This window comes from Ranitomeya imitator, chromosome 8 (assembly GCF_032444005.1).
Source record: "Ranitomeya imitator isolate aRanImi1 chromosome 8, aRanImi1.pri, whole genome shotgun sequence".
Lineage (NCBI taxonomy): Eukaryota > Metazoa > Chordata > Amphibia > Anura > Dendrobatidae > Ranitomeya > Ranitomeya imitator.
Window position 1 is genome coordinate 17,975,523 of NC_091289.1, and position 23,971 is coordinate 17,999,493.

Sequence of the window (23,971 nt, forward strand, 5' to 3'; positions counted from 1 at the left end):
TCATAGACACTGAATCAAATCACTGTTGCGGATAACTTACCAAGCCATGCCCCCTATGCCAAGCCAGCTGAAATGGACAAGATGGGAAATTTTTAATCTAAGTTTCTTTTATAAAAATTTAGCCTTGTGAAATGATTATGATATTAAATTTTTTTATTTATTTTTTTTATTTTTTTTTAGGGTGACTGTCCCTTTAAGTAGAAACACACACGGTTCAAGGGCCAACACAACCCTGCCCGTTCACCTCAACCTTTTAAATGGTCCCATTGTTCCACCCCGGTTTCTCTCACGGGGACACACTTTCCTCCTTCAATAGGTCGACTATTCTTACTACCCGGGCATCAGAATCAGGATTCCACGCCGTGGCACGCTCAAGATCAAGTGGGAAAAAAATAAACGCCGTCGGACCAAAGAGTCTTAAGAAGCCGTGAAAAAAAAAATTTAAAAAAAAAAATCTCTCGCTGGAGGAAGAAAGTAAAAGTTGCAGATAATCCTCAGGACGACCAGATGCAGAAGAACAAGAAGAAACCTGGATCCCATCACAGGCGACTTACCGGAAGGAAGAGGCGCTGAGCGGCGCAGGGTTTGAATAATTTCTTCCATTCCTGAGCGTTTCCAACAGAAAATGTAATGGGGTAAATCTTGTAGTCAAATTTTCGGGAGAGCTGACGTGGCCATTCCTGAAGCTAGAAGAAAAGTGATACATTAAAAACAACAAATATTGACATTAATGTATCGGCATTCGTGAAGTTAACTTTAAGCTTGTGTTCACATACTGTATTTTTTGCTGCTTTTTTAATGCAAATCCTATGAAATTTCAGAAATCTCATTTGCACACACATTGGGTTTTTTCCTGACTTTTTTTTTTTTTTGCAAATGGCAGCAGGTCACTTTCAGCGTTTTTTCACCCATAGGCTATGTTCACATGTTGCGTTTTTGCTGCATTTTTTCCTGCGTTTTTGTTGTCTCAGTCTTCTGCAATGTCAGCAATGGACAAGGTCGGGCAGGGGCAGCAATGGACAAGGTCGGGCAATGTCAGCAATGGACAAGGTCGGGCGACGTCAGCAATGGACAAGGTCGGGCGACGTCAGCAATGGACAAGGTCGGGCGACGTCAGCAATGGACAAGGTCGGGCGACGTCAGCAATGGACAAGGTCGGGCGACGTCAGCAATGGACAAGGTCAGGCAGGGGCAGCAATGGACAAGGTCAGGCAACGTCAGCAATGGACAAGGTCGGGCAATGTCAGCAATGGACAAGGTCGGGCAACGTCAGCAATGGACAAGGTCGGGCAACGTCAGCAATGGACAAGGTCGGGCAACGTCAGCAATGGACAAGGTCGGGCAACGTCAGCAATGGACAAGGTCGGGCAACGTCAGCAATGGACAAGGTCGGGCAACGTCAGCAATGGACAAGGTCGGGCAACGTCAGCAATGGACAAGGTCAGGCAGGGGCAGCAATGGACAAGGTCAGGCAGGAGCAGCAATGGACAAGGTCAGGCAGGGGCAGCAATGGACAAGGTCAGGCAACGTCAGCAATGGACAAGGTGGGGCATGGTCAGCAATGGACAAGGTCAGGCAACGTCAGCAATGGACAAGGTCGGGCAACGTCAGCAATGTACAAGGTCAGGCAGGGGCAGCAATGGACAAGGTCAGGCAACGTCAGCAATGGACAAGGTCGGGCAACGTCAGCAATGGACAAGGTCAGGCAGGGGCAGCAATGGACAAGGTCAGGCAGGGGCAGCAATGGACAAGGTCAGGCAACGTCAGCAATGGACAAGGTCGGGCATGGTCAGCAATGGACAAGGTCAGGCAACGTCAGCAATGGACAAGGTCGGGCAACGTCAGCAATGTACAAGGTCAGGCAGGGGCAGCAATGGACAAGGTCGGGCAACGTCAGCAATGGACAAGGTCAGGCAGGGGCAGCAATGGACAAGGTCAGGCAGGGGCAGCAATGGACAAGGTCAGGCAGGGGCAGCAATGGACAAGGTCAGGCAACGTCAGCAATGGACAAGGTGGGGCATGGTCAGCAATGGACAAGGTCAGGCAACGTCAGCAATGGACAAGGTCGGGCAACGTCAGCAATGTACAAGGTCAGGCAGGGGCAGCAATGGACAAGGTCGGGCAATGTCAGCAATGGACAAGGTCGGGCAACGTCAGCAATGGACAAGATCGGGCAACGTCAGAAATGGACAAGGTCGGGCAACGTCAGCAATGGACAAGGTCGGGCAACGTCAGCAATGGACAAGGTCGGGCAACGTCAGCAATGGACAAGGTCGGGCAACGTCAGAAATGGACAAGGTCGGGCAACGTCAGCAATGGACAAGGTCGGGCAACGTCAGCAATGGACAAGGTCGGGCAACGTCAGCAATGGACAAGGTGGGGCAACGTCAGCAATGGACAAGGTGGGGCAACGTCAGCAATGGACAAGGTGGGGCAACGTCAGCAATGGACAAGGTGGGGCAAGGTCAGCAATGGACAAGGTCAAGCAATGTCAGCAATGGACAAGGTGGGGCAAGGTCAGCAATGGACAAGGTCTGGCAACGTCAGCAATGGACAAGGTCAGGCAACGTCAGCAATGGACGAGGTGGGGCAAGGTCAGCAATGGACAAGGTCAAGCAATGTCAGCAATGGACAAGGTCGGGCAACGTCAGCAATGGACAAGGTGGGGCAAGGTCAGCAATGGATAAGGTCAGGCAATGTCAGCAACGGACAAGGTCGGGCAATGTCAGCAACGGACAAGGTGCGGCAAGGTCATCAAAGGATAAGGTCGGGCAATGTCAGCAACGGACAAGGTCGGGCAATGTCAGCAACGGACAAGGTCGGGCAATGTCAGCAATGGACAAGGTCGGGCAATGTCAGCAATGGACAAGGTCAAGCAATGTCAGCAATGGACAAGGTCGGGCAAGGTAACAGCAGTTGTCTCCTATGGTTGGAGGCTATGTGGTTTATTTGGAAAGTCATTAACCCCTACAATCCCAGATGACAAAAAGGACTTTCACGATAGAGCAATGGCATACAGAGATACTATTTACGCGGAGTTATAGCGGCAGCAACTAAAAGGGCAATTCCATAAAATGTGTCAAGTCTCGAATTCCCCGACATCCCGCAGATCGATCACTTCTGCAGCTCTTATATTGCCTCCAACAGCGCCATCCTCATGCACGTGGCTGTGTCTGGCACTGCAAGTAAAAGTACCAGATGCGGCCACATGGACCAGAGTAGTGATGTGGGGAAGTAGAGGACCCCGTTATGTGACTCATGGGTGGTCTTTCTGCTGGGATGTCTTTGTTGGCATATTTCCCTCAATGACTTACCTTTCGGTCAAATTCCGGTTTTAATGCATCTTCAGCAAATATGTGGAATCTGATTTTTTTCACGCTGAAGAGCACGGCAGATTTCACCATAGTGACCGTCTCCTCTACACGCTCTCCGCACGCCACCACGGCCAGGTGCATCCATTCCGCAGGGGCCACGGCTTTCTGCTTTTGTTCCGTCACTCTATGGAAAGATGGAGGAAACATTATTATAGAATCCGCAACCTCGGTGCATCAGATTTCACCAGCCCCGGGCTCAATATTGGGTCACTAAGGGATAAAGTCACTCAAAATCTTTGGGTTGTTAGAATGCGTTTCACAAGCCACGTGACGGGGACCAGTCACAGATTTTGCAGTGACCCAGTTGGGGTTGCATCATGGTGTAGGTCTGGGCAAAGAAATCTGCACTCCGTCCGCTGGTACCACCAATGGCTTCATACAGCAACCCTGTACACCATCTCCCCAGGAACATCCGGAAGGATCCTGAAAAAAAAAATAACCAGGACCTTTTGGCCGAGTTTGGAATTCTTCTGGGTTTTATACAAACTTCCCACAAGGCAGCGCTCCTGTAAAGTTTTCTAGTCCTCAGGATTTTAGGTGGATAGGTTATATCACAAGAAAAACATTGTGCTTACAAAAAAATATAGAATTTAGGCAACGCGTTTCGCACACCATAAACCTGATCCTCCCAGACAACAATAAGGAAAAGTTGGCAAGTATGATACAGACATTATCAACCAGGTACCCAAGAAACCTCGCACACAACATCCCCTCCTTATTATGTTCGCCTTTTACAGCTCACACTAGATCAAAAACTTTTTACTTGGCAAAAAAAAAAAAAATACAGGGTATTGTTCAATGGCAAAGCACAACAACAGATGCACAACTTCCTCTCCGACTTGGCGCAGGCTCGTCACTGCTCTATTGTGCTCCGAACAGGATGAAGCCAACAGAAAAACAAAGCTCCGAGGAAGGCGTACGTACAATCCTGGTCTCGAAGATGGGAAAGGAACCCGGACTCCACGGATCCTGACAATAAAGGGAATGTAGCACCAATTTACGGCAGTGTCCCTTTCTAATTTTTATCCCTGCACAGTGGTGCTCCCAGCCACTCACCCTGCGTGCACAGTGATGCTCCCAGTCATTCATCCTGCGTGCACAGTGGTGCTCCTGGCCATTCATCCTGCGTGCACAGTGGTGCTCCCAGCCACTCACCCTGCACGCACAGTGGTGCTCCCAGTCATTCATCCTGCGTGCACAGTGGTGCTCCTGGCCATTCATCCTGCGTGCACAGTGGTGCTCCCAGCCACTCACCCTGCACGCACAGTGATGCTCCCAGTCATTCATCCTGCGTGCACAGTGATGCTCCCAGTCATTCATCCTGCGTGCACAGTGGTGCTCCTGGCCATTCATCCTGCGTGCACAGTGGTGCTCCCAGCCACTCACCCTGCACGCACAGTGGTGCTCCCAGTCATTCATCCTGCGTGCACGTGCACAGTGGTGCTCCCAGCCACTCACCCTGCACACACAGTGATGCTCCCAGTCATTCATCCTGCGTGCACAGTGGTGCTCCTGGCCATTCATCCTGCGTGCACAGTGGTGCTCCCAGTCATTCATCCTGCGTGCACAGTGGTGCTCCCAGCCACTCACCCTGCATGCACAGTCATGCTCCCAGCCACTCACCTTGTGTACACAGTGGTGCTCCCAGCCACTCACCATGCCTGCACAGTGGTGCTTCCAGCCTCTTACCCTGCTTGCACAGTGGTGCTCCCAGTCATTCATCCTGCGTGCACAGTGGTGCTCCCAGCCACTCACCCTGCATGCACATTGGTGCTCCCAGCCATTCATCCTGCGTGCACAGTACAGTGGTGCTCCCAGCCATTCATCCTGCGTGCACAGTACAGTGGTGCTCCTGGCCATTCATCCTGCGTGCACAGTACAGTGGTGCTCCTGGCCATTCATCCTGCGTGCACAGTACAGTGGTGCTCCTGGCCATTCATCCTGCGTGCACAGTGGTGCTCCCAGCCATTCACCCTGCACGCACAGTGGTGCTCCCAGTTATTCATCCTGCATGCACAGTGATACTCCCAGCCATTCACCCTCTGTGCACAGTTATGCTCCCAGTCACTCACCCTGCATGCACAGTGTTGCTTCCAGCCATTTCTCCTGTGTGCACAGTGGTGCTCCCAGCCACTCACCCTCCGTGCACAGTTATGCTCCCAGTCACTCACCCTGCATGCACAGTGTTGCTTCCAGCCATTTATCCTCTGTGCACAGTGGTGCTCCCAACCACTCACTTTGCTTGCACAGAGGTGCTCCCATTCTCCTTCTCCGTAATATCTGCCATGATTAGGGTACAGCTGGAAGATCCCCCATACACATAAGATCTACTAATATTGATGGATCAACTGACTAATATGTGAGGCCTACCTGTGAGCCATATTTGACCGATGTGGAGCTCAACGGCTCTTACATGCACGGTCATTCTTTGTTCCCTCAAGCCTTATTCCACTAAGTGAAGCCATGGAAGAGTGTTTGCCACCCAGCTCAAAATACATCGCTCACCATAGAATAGGGGCTAAATGTAAGATCGCTTGGGATCTGAAAGCCGAGAATGGAAGTCCCAGAGTACACCATCTAAGCGGAAAGATTGTGCGGGTGCATGATATCCACTCTATAGGACTGATGAAGACCCCACTCAGCTATCTGTCTGTTCGCCAACTCTCCAGGAGGCTCCCAAAAAAACGGATAGATCTCCTAGACTATTGGATTGTACCCAAAACTCCTGGAAGCCACGAGGTTTCTTGTGCAGGATGCTCCATCATATCTAATTGTACATTCTGGCCGGTTTCACACATCAGACTTTCATGGTCCGAGGATGGGTTGCGATGTCTGGACCGGCAGCGGGTCACCAAACCTGAACTCAACATGGTCTCATATATGGTTGTTACATTTGTGTTTGTAGACACATGGCCGATCTGGGAATTATGGTCTGTGCTTGAAATGTGAAACAGAATGAGTGAAACTGGACTTGGTGGTTGGGAAACGTTTCGCAGGACCCTGGTACACCGGCCACGTCATGTCACCGTGGCTGCCGGAATCCCCGGCGCCTCCTCCGATGTGCAGCCTCGGGATGACGTTATCGTTGCTGTGTGACGCATACATGATATTGACCCAGACCGGCTTATTAAAAGAGGAGCTGGGAATGTCGACAGGTAGGAGGTGGTTCAAAGGGCGCCAGTCCGGCAACAATGGAGAACTGGCCGCTGGATCAGGGATTTGCTCATCTCTGGTGGGGACCCATGCGCAGTACGGCTCCATTCACACAGGGGATGTTAATAAAGATGGCGTCCAACCTATTTCTTCTACAAGGCAGTGCCGAGGTCGTAATTGCTCCAGTCTCGTTAATGGCAGATTTCACGCCGGAGCCTGAAATCACGACTCTGCTCCCCCCATTAGGTTATCCAAAGTGCATTACTCAGCAGGGGGCGTCATTGAGCGCAGCAGAATAACACCGGCACAGGCGGTCTCGGGGTACAGCGCACAAGTTACATCTTTTTTTGCGAAGCGCAATTTCCATAAAATATGAAAGTCTGAGAAATAGCGAGCGAGAGCCATGAATAAAATGTCACAATGAAAGCTTTGCCGCCGGATTTACGAGAGCGACTACTGTGCAGCGATCCCGCGTATCAGTAAGACCGGAGAAGGCTTAGGTCTTAATTAAATTCTACTTTCAGAGGGGCATAAATATTGAATGAGCTCATTTATGTGAATTAGTATTTACCTTCCAGCTTTTAATGTAACACCGTGAATTATTAAAAGGGAAATACCGCGCGTTAAAATCCATCATCCGAGCGGCCGGATTTACGATCCACAAGTAATATACCGTACTTAATTTTCAAGTATTCTGCCGTGCAAAACCAAAGAGGGAATCGTATACAAAACAATGATGGAAGAAAAAAAAATGAGGAGGAACTACAAATCACAGCAGTTCTTAAAAGGGTTGTTCAATACTTTTATGCTCATCCATAATGGGACAAAATCAAAAAGTATAAAAAACAAAACAAAAAAAGTTATTAAAAAATACGCAACATACTGGTCTACCAGACCAGCGCCGGGCAGCTGCCCACAGGTGGCGCCTCACATAACTGCTGCAGTTAATCAGTTGCTGCTGATTAGTTGCATTGATTTAGACAGTAGGTCGTTTTCTGATGACACATTCCCTTTAAATGCAAAGCTATTGTTCTCACTTATCAGCCTTGGTAGAATTTTGATAAAATCTTCCAAGGGATAACTGATCAAATGTGAGGATAAATCCCTGTCCCCATGGTCTTCTTCAGTTCCGAGAACCCACAGTAACATGAAGATGTATCAGTGATGATTACTAATACCGTGATACTTTATTACCGTACGCTTTACATTTTAGGTTACTGGCTCTTTAAGGAACCAAAAAAATCTAACACAAAACAGTAGGAAGTCATAAAAGCAGATTAGGCTGAGCCGTGCAGAGTGTCCAGAGCGTTCAGAGTGCAGCAGCGGAGGCTTTTGTTGTAACAGCTATTTCTTGTTAAGTCCTCCGCCATTTACATGAGAAAAGAAGAACAGTCCCAAACTCTGCTGCTCTGCTCAGATCTTACTGATTAATAAAAATTAAATGAATAAACTGTGGCAGGCAGAATCATGGGGGAAGGAGACAACTGTGGCCGGCAGCATCATGGGGGAAGGAGGCAACCGTGGCCAGCAGCATCATGGGGGAAGGAGACAACCGTGGCCGGCAGCATCATGGGGGAAGGAGACAACCGTGGCCGGCAGCATCATGGGGGAAGGAGACAACCGTGGCCGGCAGCATCATGGGGGAAGGAGACAACCGTGGCCGGCAGCATCATGGGGGAAGGAGACAACCGTGGCCGGCAGCATCATGGGGGAAGGAGACAACCGTGGCCGGCAGCATCATGGGGGAAGGAGACAACCGTGGCCGGCAGCATCATGGGGGAAGGAGACAACCGTGGCCAGCAGCATCATGGGGGAAGGAGACAACCGTGGCCGGCAGCATCATGGGGGAAGGAGACAACCGTGGCCGGCAGCATCATGGGGGAAGGAGACAACCGTGGCTGGCAGCATCATGGGGGAAGGAGACAACTGTGGCCGGCAGCATCATGGGGGAAGGAGACAACCGTGGCCGGCAGCATCATGGGGGAAGGAGACAACTGTGGCCGGAAGCATCATGGGGAAAGGAGGCAACTGTGGCCGCAGTATCATGGGGAAAGGAGACAACTGTGGCCGGCAGCATCATGGCGGAAGGAGACAACTGTGGCCGGCAGCATCATGGGGGAAGAGGCAACTGCAGCCGGCACCGTCATGGGGAAAGGAGGCAACTGTGGCGGGCAGCATCATGGGGAAAGGAGGCAACTGTGGCCGGCAGCGTCATGGGGAAAGGAGACAACTGTGGCAGCATCATGGGGAAAGGAGACAACTGTGGCTGGCAGCATCATAGGGAAAGGAGACAACTGTGGCCGGCAGCATCATGGCGGAAGGAGACAACTGTGGCCGGCAGCGTCATAGGGGAAGAGGCAACTGTAGCCGGCAGCATCATGGGGGAAGGAGACAACCGTGGCCGGCAGTGTATTCGGTGTAATGGGAGGGGGGGGGGGGGGGGGCAGGCAAGTGTGTTTTATGTCAGCTGTAATGGAGACATGTGACTTTAGCTGTCTGCAATGGCGGAATATTTGACGTTGGCTTTCTGATATTGTAGCATTGATTTGACGTAAAGTTGCAGTACCAGACACAGCCTGTGGACAAGAGTTGCGCTGTTTCTTTGAAATGACTCTTACGGTCCCTTTACAGACAAGTGGAAATGACATCTGGGACCTGATAACGGAGCAGCTGTCAGTCCTAGCAGATTGCCGCGCTCCATCCTGAGTATGGGATCAGGTTGCTCTGGGAAACCAGGCAGCGGGCGCTCGGAGCTGCACTGACGGCTGTCGTGTCTGACGCATTCACGGGTTTTTATGTGTCCCCAGCGATGTATCCGGGTCCAGATCTTCTGGGTCCACACACGGTCGCTGCTTACAAAGCGACAAGCAAGGAAACCCCTGCACCCCTGGGTCAGATATCCTCCGCTCTATAAGAAGATTTGGCGTTCCTGGCACTATTTAAAATCTTTCTTCCATTCTTTTTCTTCGACTATAACGTGTTTTTAACAATTAAAATGTAGGCCGCTTCCCCCATAAGAGATAGTCCAGTCCACCATTCTTTACATTGCAGGTCAGCTGACATGTCATTGATAACTTGGGATTTGGGGTAAGGGGGTCTGACCTCTGGGATCCCGCCAATCCCCAATCTGGCCTGTCTTCAGCCTTCTCATAGGGAATGACTGGAACGGTGCAGAGCCCAATGGAGTTCCCAAATGTTCACACCCCCATCAGAGAGTTCACCTGTGCACTGGATCACTGATCATTTTTAATGATCGGATTGACTCTTTATGGCACACTTGGAAACTTTTTTTTAAAAGGATTTACGGGATCAACGCTTCTTCTTACACCGTGGATCATTTTGGGGGATGACAATGCCTTTCTATTAGATACAACGCCCCATTTCCTACCCCCTAAATGTGCGCCTGGACATTGGGGGATCACTCCGATGTGAAAGCTAGACACAATAAACTTCGCAGGAGATTCTGTGAGGGACCCAGATTACCCGATTTCTCGGGGTTACCCACTTCCAGGAGCGTCAAGGTGACCAGTAATGGTCCTGATCAATGTATTAACTAATATCTATGTGACTTTCTCTCTCACAATGGAATATTCAGGCAAAGCAGGATTGGGCATGTTAATTTCAGCATGCCCAGTGCTTTGGTTCTGCCGCTGATTCCCGACTAAACATAAAGTGCACACTCGGCTGAATCCCACAGACTTCCGTATGAATATTTAAAGGGATCACAAAAGACATAATACAAATGCACCCCACCCCCCATTAATTATGCCTCTCATCCAGTTCATCCAGTGCCACCTCCGGCACAGCTATATATATATATATATATATATATATATATATATAGAGGGCACAATGTTACTTTTACCTGCCAAAAAAAATATATAAAAAAACCAAACCCAAAACCTCCCCGCCATCTACTACAATCGCGAGCAGCGTCTTTTATTCCAGCCATTACCGGGAGGGAATCCGAAAATCAAAAAGCGCATTTGTATCCATTTTCCCTGTGGCAGATCAATCAATTACAGCTTTATAAAGAGTTTCTCGGCCTCACATCTGCTTAGACAAGCTGTTTATCAAGAGCCATCCTCTGAAGAGACGTAAACCCTTGATTCCTGCGCGGATATAAAAGCTTCGCTGTCGATTTTTATTTTATGGATTCGACAATTATCTTCAAAGTTAATAAATGGCGGTTGTCGTGCCGCTCAGCGCTGAGCAGGAGGACGCCAGACATACGATGGCGGGACGGTCCGCGCTGGGGTGATCAGACGTCCCGGCATTTACGGACCGTTACTTAATGGATTTCCGGTCTGTAAGCGTTAAAAATAAAATATGCATCATAAAATAGTATCAGGGGCGTCTGTGCTTGACACAGATTATATCATTGAGAAAATTGGAGGAGAATCTAGTTGGCACGTGACCGCCTACTTGCGCCGGGAATAAATAGGAATCGTGACAGCGTGCACATTGCATACTGTCGTGATTCTGTAATCTGGAGTCATCTAACGTGACTGCAAAAATTTGCGTAGAGCACGGAAAGCTCATTTTAAAGTGAATCTCCACCCTTTAATACCATGTCAATTTCAAAGTTCTCCTTCTGGACTGGTTAAGACGGCTGCAGTACCAATTATAGCCACTATACAAAGTATGTAGCAGTCTAGTGAGAAGCAATCAATCAGCTGATCGGAGGGGTGCCGGGAATAAGACACAGCCAAAGCATAGATCAATAATATTAAATTCCTAGAAAACCACAAGATATTAAAAAGAAAGCTACTGCCTGTAATTGGCTGCAGTAGTCACCTGCATGTCCAACCCAACATGTGATCATGTGACATGCGGAAAACAGTCTTGCGCCTATTGGACATGCGATACCTGCAGCAAACAACAGCAAACATGTGATCCCTGCAGCATATAACAGTCTTCAGCATGTCTGACATGTGATCCCTGCAGCAAATAACAGTCTTGGGCATGTCCGACATGTGATCCCTGCAGCAAATAACAGTCTTGTGCATGTCTGACGTGATCCCAGCAGCAAATAATAGTCTTGCGCATGTCCGATATGTGATCCCTGCAGCATATAACAGTCTTCAGCATGTCCGACATGTGATCCCTGCAGCAAATAACAGTCTTGGGCATGTCCGACATGTGATCCCTGCAGCAAATAACAGTCTTGGGCATGTCTGACATGTGATCCCTGCAGCAAATAACAGTCTTGGGCATGTCTGACATGTGATCCCTGCAGCAAATAACAGTCTTGCGCATGACCGACATGTGATCCCTGCAGCAAATAACAGTCTTGAGCATGTCTGACATGTGATCCCTGCAGCAAATAACAGTCTTGCGCATGTCAGACACGTGATCCCTGCAGCAAATAACAGTCATGGGCAAGTCTGACATGTGATCCTTGCAGCAAATAACAGTCATGGGCAAGTCTGACATGTGATCCTTGCAGCAAATAACAGTCATGGGCAAGTCTGACATGTGATCCTTGCAGCAAATAACAGTCATGGGCAAGTCCAACTTGTGATCTCTGCAGGAAAGTCAACAGAGACTGAAAAGGATCACGAGAGTGGCAGCGGTGTACGACGGTAACATCAAGAGGTGATTAGCGGTTATTTTGCGTTCTCTTTTAGAATTACTATTGTAAAGAAAATATAAATCATAAAAAAACTCTTTAAATTATAAAATTCTGACTACTTACAACGACCACTAGAAGGTGCTTAATGCACATAATTTAAGCTAAAGATTCCAACATGGGAGCATAAAACCATAAATGACAGCATCAACTGTGCAGGACAGACTCCATTGACTACAATGGGGTCCATCGGGGTTCAGTATTGATTTCTGTCATCTTTCCACTGCATGCTGGTTTAGTAGCTAATGTTACAGACTTTCTGGTGAGCTTGTGATAACGCACAGCAGACGACCTGAACAAGCAGAGCGGCAGTGTAACAGACAGGAAGATGAGGCTTAAATATACATTTTTCAAGGGATTTTCAGGGACTTTAATACTATATTCCTATCCATAGCTTAGGTTCTCGATATTATATTAGCCAATTCCCTGCTCCCCTCACCAATTAGTTAATTGAAGAGGCCATAATGCACCAGAAGTGGCACGGCTTCATACACAGTTTAGTGGTCATGAATGGTACTGCAAGTGGTCTTCTATTTGCTTGCAACACCACTCAAGGCCACAACATAATGGATGGCGCTGTACCACTTCCAGCCAGCTGATCATGGGGGCGCTGTAAGTCAGATTCCTAATGATTGATATTATTAACCTCTTATACATTCCTAGAAACTTGACTCACCCCCACCCCCTGATGATGTATGGAGACCTTGTGTCTGTGATCGTAACAAGTTTGGGTCACATGACTTATTCGGGGGTTTTGCGTCCAAGAACCCGCCAGGAAGCCAAATGGAATATTTCTCAGATTACAAAAAGCTGGAAACATAAAACAGTAATCCGATCCAAAAACGCAGCAGCGGGAACGTATCCCCACATCAGACCCAAGCTAAACAATGCACAAAAGTACAAACTGCAAACTTGTTTCATGGAGTTAATTAAATCCGATCTGAACAACTTTCTGTGCCAAGTAAATGCTTTTTTCCCAACTCAATGTGAGCTGAGCTGAGATTACACAGCTTCATGTTTTTCGTTCCAAAAATTCTTTATTGATGAATTTCCTGATACAGATCTCCAAATCTCCAGCTTTCCTTTACAGTTGGTAGAATTCTGCTTCTTTCAGCCACCACTAGGGGGAGCTCACCGAATACAAATTAATATACAGTAAGCTCCCTCTAGTGGTGAGAGAAGACTGATACAGGTGTATCAATTAGATCTATGCGGTGCCCAAGTCTGGACTGAATTATTTGCATTCCCTATAATTATACCCCTGCTTCTAGACAAGTCTTGTAGCTCCTCGTTTAGGCTGATTGATCTTTCCCCCCCTTTCCCCCCCTTGATTTACCCCCCCCAGTTAAAATTTAATTAAAATTCAATAAAAATTATTTGGAAAAAAAAAAAAAAAAAAAAACTGATAGCTTCTCCCAGACAATCAATTACAGATTGGTGAGGGTCCAACTCTAGTCTGTTGGAGGGAACAAGTGGATGGATCATTCCGGATTTTTTGCGTTTAAGCATCCCATCATTTTGAATGCATTCCGCAATTTTTGTGCACATGCTGCATATTTTTCCGCGATAAAAACGCATTGCGGAAAAATACACAGCATGCTCATTAATTTTGCGGACTTTTCGCTATTTAATGCATTGGGAAGCACCGGAAAAAAAAAATGCGAAAAATCCGCACAAAAAACGGAGCGAGTAAAACGCGAGAAAAACGCGCACAAAAAAACGCGTGCGGATTTTCTGCAGAAAATCTCCGGTTTTGTTCAGGAAATTTCTGCATAAAATCCTGACGTGTGCACATACCCTAATGGCGGCATCCCACCAGCCCGTCTCCTATAGCCAGCCATGACTGACAAGCCGCGATCCTATAATCTTCAGCTTCTGCTGAATACGGGACAGATAACTTCTTCTATCAGAGCCGGGGGATCTGCGTTGGACTGATGAACACTCCAGAGAGCGCAACGTACTAAGACAAGAAGCGGAGAATGCTGATACATTATAGTCTTCACCACCAGAGTTTTTGCGCTTCGAATTCTCTACAGGAAAATTTGTGTTTCTCGTCTTTACTTATGAAGCCGTCAGAACTCACAAACCCTGAAATGTAACGTGGAGACGTCGAACGATTCCGCATTGTATCGCCTGCCAAACCCTACGGAGTCACGGCACACGCCGACGGCTCGGTAACAATCTATAATTGAAACTTAAAAGTATCTGTGCGGTAACAACGCAGGAAATTCCCATTTATTTGCTCCTCGCTGGCTGGCATCGCCCGCCGTAATGTACATTTAACACTTCTATTAGACGTTAACCTCCCGCCAATATTAGTCCTTCATCCAAACTCTACAACATCCATCATGAATTGATATATAATTGCTACAGAAAACCAGAAATAAGACGCGGTTCTAAAATCCCAAATACGGAAGTGTCTGAAGGTTCGCCAACAATACAATACAGTAGGCACGCTAGAATGGGCTGAAACTGATGGGACCGGACGCCATCGGACATGTATGGGGGCTTCCCGGCCCGCCCAAGGCGGAAGGTGTCGGGAGAGAGATGGATTCGGTGTTGGGAATTTTCATGGCTGATCTTTTTGTTTTCAGAGAAGAGGAATACGGCAAAGGCTTTCTCCAAGGAAAACCCATGAACGCTCGGTTGAGGGGAGCCATTTTGTGAATGGGGGGAATGGAAAGGGACAGCGGTCTGCGGAACGGACGTTTGTCAGTTATCTCATCATGTATATGGCCCCATTAAATGGGCCGATCGGGAACAAGCTCGATCGTCAGGTAATTGGATCATTCATGTCGGCATTAAAATTAATGTTCTCAGCAGAATACTGTCCAGTGTAAACGGAAATGCTGCCGATAATATGATATTCTTTCTGCACAGAACCATAGTACACCTTAAAGAAGTTAAATCCATCAATGCCATAAAAATCAGAGGTGGGAATAACGCTTTTAAAAAAAGTTTTCAAGATGCCAGTGGCATAATAAACACTCACTGTCCTTGAAAGTCTAGAATTGAAGAAAAAAAAACTCTTACAGGTTGAATTGAGCTTGTTGTAAATATGTACATTTTTTATCTGGTGTAAATGCCGCTGTTCTCCTGAATCCGGCGTCATTTTTCTTTCGTTCCTGCGCCTCTCCGTTCCTGAGATATGGCCCTTTCTTCACTGTATGTAAATCCTGTCTTTGTAGCATAATGGGAGTGGCTATCAAGATGACGCCCACAGAGAAGAGTTTCTGACCACACCCACTTTGTTAAAAAATACTATATTTACATATTGGAAGATGGGGCCGTATCTCAGGAACGCAGAGGCGCAGGAACGAAAGAAGAACGTCAACGGATTCAGGAAAACAGAGGCATTTATACAGGCTGAAAAAAAAGCATTTATGACAAGTATCAGGTCCGGTTTAGACTATCTGTTCCTTGTGAGGATGGGTGGAAATAGATGTGTTTGTCAGCTGCTGATTCACCTTTTGCTGAAACTTGGCAGAAAAAAAAAGGTTAATCTGCAGGAGCAAAACTTTCTGACTGCGTCCCCTGAGAAGGCAGAGGAGCTTAAACCCAGATTTCTCAGCACGTAATTATCATACACAGTTTACATCTGAAAATAATGATCACACCGCGGATAAAAAAGGGCGGCACCGACTGCCCAACTCTGCCCCAATGAACCTTTGTGCCGTCGATCCCTGGAGTAGGAATGTACGTGGAACTATAATAGAACATTGTTATAATAACCACAGAATAAAACCTGATAAACGAGTGCAGAGCGCCGGCCAAAACTATATTACGTAACCGAGAAGTCTGGATAACAGACCGCAGCAGAAACCTGGAGCAAAAAATGAAATTACAGCCTGAGCCTTCCTCCGAGGCTTCGTGTGTATGGATCCCAGCTGCCAAAATGAAGGGCTCTTTGCTACTCTTGGGGCCAAAAATTGCTGAGAAGCCGCCGAGCCCAAAACCCAGAGAAAGACGGAGGTTGGAGAAGGCCCCTGAGACCCCATCCCACCTTTGGACCCCACTATAACATACAGGGTAGACAGTAGTCATCAGGCAGGGTCGGTGTTGGGGGTTTCCTTGGTCACTGTGGCGGTGGATGCCCACCCTACAATAAAATCCTTTAGGACACAATGAAGGGGAGGCTTATTATGTCCTAAAATATAGAAATCAGTGAAAAGGGAATGACTGGCACCAAGATGGCGAACCTTACAGAAATCAATGTAATGTAACCAGACAGACGTTACATAAGTAAGCCCCACTCCCAGGCTCCCCTGAAATCCCCACTTTGTTTTGCTGGGGCCCATCAGAGTGTATGTACACGGGGACGTCAGAAGGAATAGCCGGCCACTGAAACAGCGTTCTGCTGACAGCTATTGGATTTGTGTGGTCACATTTAAAAGTTGATCTGTCACTTTGCCATAAATCTGTATTTTCTTACCCTGGTGTAAATGCCGCCGTTCTCCTGAATCCGGCGATGTTTTTCTTTTGTTCCTGCTCCTCTCCGTTCCTGAGATACGGCCTCCTCTTCCCTGTATAAAAATCTAGTCTTTTTAGCCAACTGGGCTTGACACTGAAAATCCTCTATGTGAGATTTTTCTTGAGGATCCCACCCACTTGGCTAAAAACAAAAAGATTTATATCCAGACAAAAAGAGGCCATATCTCAGGAACGGAGAGGCGCAGGAACAAAAGAAAAACATCATCGGATTCAGGGGAACGGCGGCGTTTACACCAGATACAATAATGACATATTTATGGCAAGTGACAGGTCCTCTTTAAAGCCTACCACCCCTTCTATGAGACCCACTTTACAGAGCAAGGGGTACTGACCAGATGGAGATATGGCAGATGAGTCCAGGGGGTGGTTTCACGTAAAGGGGGATTCTCAAGTTTGAAAGTTATAGGGAATACATTTCCGATTGCTGAGGGTCCTTGACTCTGAGAACAGGGGCTCCTCAATGGAGCGGTGGTCGGATATGAGCGCTACCTTTCCACTTACTCTTAAAGAAGTTGTCCACTACTTGGACATCTCACGCTTGGCCCCAATAAAATAATAAAGCCTACACTCACCTCCTGTGCTGGCGCCACTTTGTCGCGACACGTGACCCGGATCGGCGCCTTTGGCCAAACTGAACACGGGCTGCAGCTGATCTCTGACTTCCTCTTCATGTTCAGGTTGTCCGAAGGTGGAGATAGTGACGCCACCACTAACTGGGCGCCGGGAACCACGTGTCATACAACCGCACGAGAGTCCCGGGACCGCGAGTGCCGACACGGCAGGGGAGTACAGGCTTTATTTATATTATCAGGGCCCAACTTGGCGTATGAGAAGGACAAGCCCTACTAGGACAACCCCTTTAATGAGGGCGCCTGAGATTAGTTGAGAGCAGCGCTTGCTAATCTTTGGCTCTCCCGTTAGAATGAATGGAGCGGCAGTGCGCATTACCGACCTCTGTCCAGTTCTAGGGATCGCTGGGGTCACTGCAGGGGAACTTTCAAGCTTGATACTGCGCCATTCATCGCCCATCCTTCCTACAGCTCTGGGGCTCATCCTGCACAGTGTCCGTAACCCTATAATCTCCGATAGTCTGGGCACAGATGCATCCATGTCGGCTCCTCGGCACACATGTGGATGGCACTGGCTCCGCACCATGGATAATATCACAACGGACTAAACTTTACGCCACAACCCAACGTTTTACTGTCACCCAAATTAAAACTTGCGCTTCTATTAAAAGGATGGCACTGCTGAGACGCGTAAACTAATACATTACTGCTTAGATCGAGCGAATCGCTTGCTAAATGCAGCAATTTAACATCGAGAGCACTTTATGGCTCTGGCGGCAGTCAGGAGGCATAGATTACCGAAATGTTACTCGTACTGCTGAGATAGGAGACTCTTCAACTCTAAAACTGCAAGTCCCCGGGAGACCTGGAAATAAACGCTGCCACCAATGATATCACCCAATGCAGAAAAAGTCACAGTAATTAAAGGAAAACTCCGCAAAACTGTTAAATTGTGTGATGGCCGGAGGGGACGGCGTCATGCTCTGCCATGAATTCTAGATGGTGGCCTGATTCTAACGCATCGGGTATTCTAGAATATGCATGTCCACGTAGTATATTGCCCAGTCAAGTAGTATATTGCACAGCCAACGTAGTATATTGCACAGCCAACGTAGTATACTGCACAGCCCACGTAGTATATTGCCCAGCCACGTAGTATATTGCACAGCCATGTAGTATATTGCACAGCCCACGTAGTATATTGCCCAGCCACGTAGTATATTGCCCAGTCACATAGTATATTGCCCAGCCCGCGTAGTATATAGCACAGCCCACGTAGTATATAGCACAGCCCATGTAGTATATTGTACAGCCCACGTAGTATATTGCCCAGCCACGTAGTATATTGCCCAGTCACGTAGTATATTGCCCAGCCACGTAGTATATTGCCCAGCCACGTAGTATATTGCCCAGTCACATAGTATATTGCCCAGTCACATAGTATATTGCCCAGTCACATAGTATATTGCCCAGTCACGCAGTATATTGCCCAGTCACGTAGTATATTGCCCAGTCACGTAGTATATTGCCCAGTCACGTAGTATATTGCCCAGCCACGTAGTATATTGCCCAGCCACGTAGTATATTGGCCAGTCACATAGTATATTGCACAGCCACGTATATTGCCCAGCGATGTAGTATATTGCCCAGTCACATAGTATATTGCCCAGTCACGTAGTATATTGCCCAGTCACGTAGTATATTGCCCAGTCACGTAGTATATTGCCCAGTCACATAGTATATTGCCCAGTCACATAGTATATTGCCCAGCCACATAGTATATTTCCCAGCCACGTAGTATATTGCCCAGCCACATAGTATATTGCCCAGTCACATAGTATATTGCCCAGTCACATAGTATATTGCCCAGTCACATAGTATATTGCCCAGTCACATAGTATATTGCCCAGTCACATAGTATATTGCCCAGTCACATAGTATATTGCCCAGCCACGTAGTATATTGCCCAGCCACGTAGTATATTGCCCAGCCACGTAGTATATTGCCCAGCCACGTAGTATACTGCTCAGCCACGTAGTATACTGCTCAGCCACGTAGTATATTGCCCAGCCACGTAGTATATTGCCCAGCGACGTAGTATATTGCCCAGTCACGTAGTATATTACCCAGTCACGTAGTATATTGCCCAGCCACGTAGTATATTGCCCAGCCACGTAGTATATTGCCCAGCCACGTAGTATATTGCCCAGCCACGTAGTATATTGCCCAGCCACGTAGTATATTGCCCAGCCACGTAGTATACTGCTCAGCCACGTAGTATATTGCCCAGCCACGTAGTATATTGCCCAGCGACGTAGTATATTGCCCAGTCACGTCTAACACAGCCCACGTAGTATATAGCAGTGTGGGCACATATCCCTGTTAAAAAAATAATTAAAATAAAAGATAGTTATATACTCACCCCCTGGGATCCACCGAAGCTCCGGTGATAGGCGCGCGGCTGCAGCCATCTTCCGTTCCCAGGAAGCATTGCGAAATTATCCAGATGACTTAGCAGCATCAATAGTAAAAATTTGGGGACACACAGGGTTAATTGCAGCGGTAACAGAGTGCGTTACCCGCGGCATAACGCGGTCCGTTACTGCCGGCATTAACCCTATGTGAGCGGTGACCCGGGGGGGGGGGGGGGGGGGGGGAGTATGCGGGCGCCGGGCACTGACTGCGGGGAGTAAGGAGCCGCCATTTTCTTCTGGACTGTGCCCATCGCTGATTGGTCGTGGCAATGGTCCGTGGGCGTTTTGCCGCGACCAATCAGCGACTTGGATTCCATGAGAGACAGAGGCCGCGACCAATGAATATCCGTGACAGAAAGACAGAAGGACAGAAAGACGGAAGTGACCCTTAGACAATTATATAGTAGATGAGTGATGCAAGATTAGAGCGGTCCATATCCTGGGACCCCCAAAAATCACCAGAATGGGGGAACCCTTGTCCATCGTTTTCTGCAGCCTCAAACAAGCAGCCTAGGAGGAGTTTGAATGGAAAGGTGATCAAGAAGATCTTCTGCTGCTCCACTCAACGTCTGTGGGACTGACCATAGAATGCAATAGTGGGGGTCCCAGTAGCCCCATTAATGTTGCCTTAATAAAATATACTAGCCTAGAATACCCCCTCTACTTGGCCCGGAGTTTTCCTTTAAAGGAGTGGTCTAGATTTATGAAATTGATGACCTATTCCAAGGATAGGTTTTAGCAGTGGCGTAACTTGAAACTCATCGGCCCCGATGCGAAAGCTCCAACGGGGCCCCCAAATATTTTAAATCTTTAATAGCAATAGTCTTTTTCTATAGGCCAAAGGGACTTTTAGGGCCCCCTAGGCTCCAGGGCCCGGGTGCGATTGCAACCCCTGCACCTGTTGTAGTTACACCCCTGGGTTTTAGATATTAGATTGATGGGGGGTCCGGCACCCCAATAGTCAGCTGATTACATCCGGCTGCCAGCGGAACTGAAAACAGTAAACGGAGCTGAACGCAGAAATGGCTGCAAACAGCAACTTTGCTTCTATTTACTTCAGTAAATGTTCCCGAAATGAAGAATTTAAGAAACTTTAAGGGGATTTTCGCTTTCTGGGATCACAATTTTGATGGCCTATCCATAGGACCACAATGATGGGGACCTGACACTCGGCCCCATCAAACAGCTAATGGTGGGAGAGATTTGGCGCTGATCTGACAGGGGATAGGCCATCGAAATAGTGTTCCCTAAAACACCCATTAACACTGTCCTTTTTTTTTTTGCAAAGTTTCACTTTGCTGTTTTAGCTCTGTGTCTAAATATCCGGGATTTTTGCGCCCAGCACACTGCCCTGATCGCCATGCCCATTACGGACACCCAAAAGCAAATATGAGGCTGTTGAGTTCGGGGTCAGGAGACCCCCGGCCTGTCTATACTCGGACTGTAAAAGTCGGGATGCGAGAAACGGGCTTGAAATAAAATCGCCATCCAGTGCTAAGAGGGTGCGGATCCAGTCACGACAGTTCTGGGAATTGCTGGGAGTCATGGACCGCGACCGACGTTATCCACTGACATATCAGAAAGGGGCGTAAAGAGGAAAATCCCTTGAAGAGAACAATGTATTGTAATATTTAAAATATTGTTATATTCTGATTAAGGTGAAATGATAAAACCAAGATATGAACCAAACCCAGGAAACCCCCCACCTAATGTCCGCGTACCCCCATCCTTTCTAAATGATTCAAGGGTTACGTGGCGCAGTATCTTGCGATATGAATGGATACTTTGTAGTAATTTCTATAAATAATAAACAATTGTAAACAAACAGAACACATTCACTATAGAGACCACAGCTGTCAATCATCATAGAAAGTACAAGCCGTCAGCCAAGATGTTCTGCAGCAGCTGCGTCCAGAACTTCTTACCTAGTTTTAGCTGGCCTCCCCTTCGTGCTGCTTTTCTTCTTCTTCACCCTGGACTCTTTTTTTGGTTTGTGCTCCTCTATGGCTCTGAAGTGCCTAGGAGTGGTGGTGGTACTTGTGGTGGGCTGCACCAGGTTGTGTCCAGAGGGGGCTGGAAGTTTGGATCTCCTGGTTCCTTTACCAGGGGGCTCATCTGTATTCCCCAAGAAGAGATATAGGATCAGAAGCCCCCCCAGGCAGAGCAAGCTGACCAGGAGCTTGCAATGGATCCTCATAGTGTGGGGTCTCCCTTGTAGATCATATTTGGAGGGGGGCTTCTTACCCCTTGGGGATCAGCATTGCAGGCAACATTGTGAGAAGCTTCCACAGGGAGCTCCGGGGGCTGCAGGCACCACGTATCCGATTGTCATGGCAGGGGGAGGGGGGCAGAGGAGACAGAGGTGGGAGGGATCCTACCGTAATGTGTGGAGCTCAAGCTCCCTCTGTTCTCTATGACACATTCTACACGCGCTGCTGTTCCTGCTCTGACCTGCAGAGGGCGCGCACGCGCACTGTTACAAGAAGATACATTGTATCAACGTTCTACTGTAAACATTCCAAAGAGGAGAGGAAAAACAAAAGAGCATTGCCATCCAAAGACATCACTATACAGGTCACAAGTCATCAGTTTTTGTTTAGTCCTTGTCTTATATCTATATAAATGAGAGAAGGGTGACAGAAACCTGAAAAATAATAATAATTATTATTATTTTTGTTTATATAGCGCCAACATATTCCGCAGCACTTTACACTATTATTATTATTTATTATTATTTATTTTTTTATAGCACCATTTATTCCATTCACACGTGGGGCTGATTTACTAAAGATAGAACAAGTACCCATTATAATCTATGGAGCTGTTTTTTATTGTGGAACAATTGAAGGAAAAATGGAGACATGTTTGTTTTTTTATCTGATTTGCAGATAAAACTCGCTCATTCGATAAAATAGGTCAGACAATAAAAACCGATAGGATGTGAATGCCATCCGTGGGTCAGCCGAGTGATGTCTTTTTGTTAGGCCTCATTCAGACATCAGATTTTTTTTTTTCACGTAAGAGAAAAACAGAATAATTATTCTGATCGGACTGTGATCCGATTTTTTTGTAAGTGGAGAAATGAAAAGAAAGAAACTCCACCGTCTCCATTCTGAGAGTCTGTGATGTAATCAGAGTGTGGGCTGCATTTTTTCGCTACCCTTTGACTTGAATTGCCAATTTTGATGCAACTTTCAGATTATAATTGGCCGTCTACGATATTTTCAGGGGTGCGCAAAAAGAAATCGGACATGTGAATGCCCCATTATCACAGGTATGAGTGCTGTCCGTTAAAAAACATGGCAGATAGCACTCGTATGCAAATATCAGACTTATGTTGACGTATCTTTGCAATTGGATGTTTATCATCATGACAGAAAATCATGTCTTAGCCAAAAATGGTAAAATGTAGCTCAAATGAAGAATATTAGAAAACTGCTTTAAGGTGTACAGCCTGATGAAAGGGATGCTGTGTCTATAGTAAAGGGGACCCCAACTCTGGCATCAAATATTTCCTTGCCAGAAACAAATGATCAGGCATATTAAAACCAAACATGTCTGATCCTTCTTTGCACCAACATGTGACCTTAGGACTCTTACACAAATAGAATAGGGGTCAAACTAAAATCAGTGGGTGCGGACAATATTTATCTATAGTGTATAGACATCTTGAAGGTGTCGTGTAGCTCATCTCATTACATCAAGCGGTGGCGTAACTTGAAGCTCGTGTTCCCCAATGCAACGGGGACCCAAACTATTGCAGATCTGTACTAGTAATCTAAAGTCTTTTCATATGGGCCAAAAGAAGCTTTAGAGCCCTCTAGGCTCCAGGGCCTGGGGGCAGTTTTGATCCCTGCACCTATTGTAGTTACACCCCTGACATTAAGTATTGAAATACTCTGCGGCAAAGCAGGAGGGACATTTTTTGCACAATACCTGCTGGAGTAACAATGTTTGCCTCCTCAACTGTCCCCCTATGCATGCAGCGGCTTACATGCATGAAAAGGAAAGGGCTATGCATCTTTTTTTAAAGAGGTTCTGCAGCCACATGAAAAGCTGTTTTGATATATAAAGTGGAAACTAATCAAATGTAAAATAATTTAATTAAGGGAGTTCGACTTCAGCGCCGTCCGATGCTTTACATCCGCAAGTGCACTGTTTCTTTCCCCTTCTCTGTCTCTGCAAGTGATAAAGGGGGCTGCCTATCTATCTTGGCTCACGTCAGTGGTGGATATATCATTGGTGGAACCTGTGCCTCCGCACAGGGGCCCGAGAGGT

At 47.3% G+C, this 23,971-nt stretch overlaps 1 protein-coding gene across 1 annotated transcript in view; it reads right to left on the minus strand.

Moving 5' to 3' along the window:
- Positions 1-22,088, minus strand: part of GXYLT2 (glucoside xylosyltransferase 2) — a 36,679-nt gene extending 14,591 nt beyond the window's left edge. The window contains exons 1-3 of the mRNA XM_069736472.1: positions 21,619-22,088; positions 3,315-3,498; positions 555-686 (exon numbers count right to left, since the gene is read on the minus strand). Of these exons, the coding sequence (XP_069592573.1) occupies positions 555-686; positions 3,315-3,498; positions 21,619-21,890 (588 nt within the window). The 5' untranslated portion in view covers positions 21,891-22,088. The remainder of the gene's footprint in view (positions 1-554; positions 687-3,314; positions 3,499-21,618) is intronic.
- Positions 22,089-23,971: the final 1,883 nt, after the last annotated feature.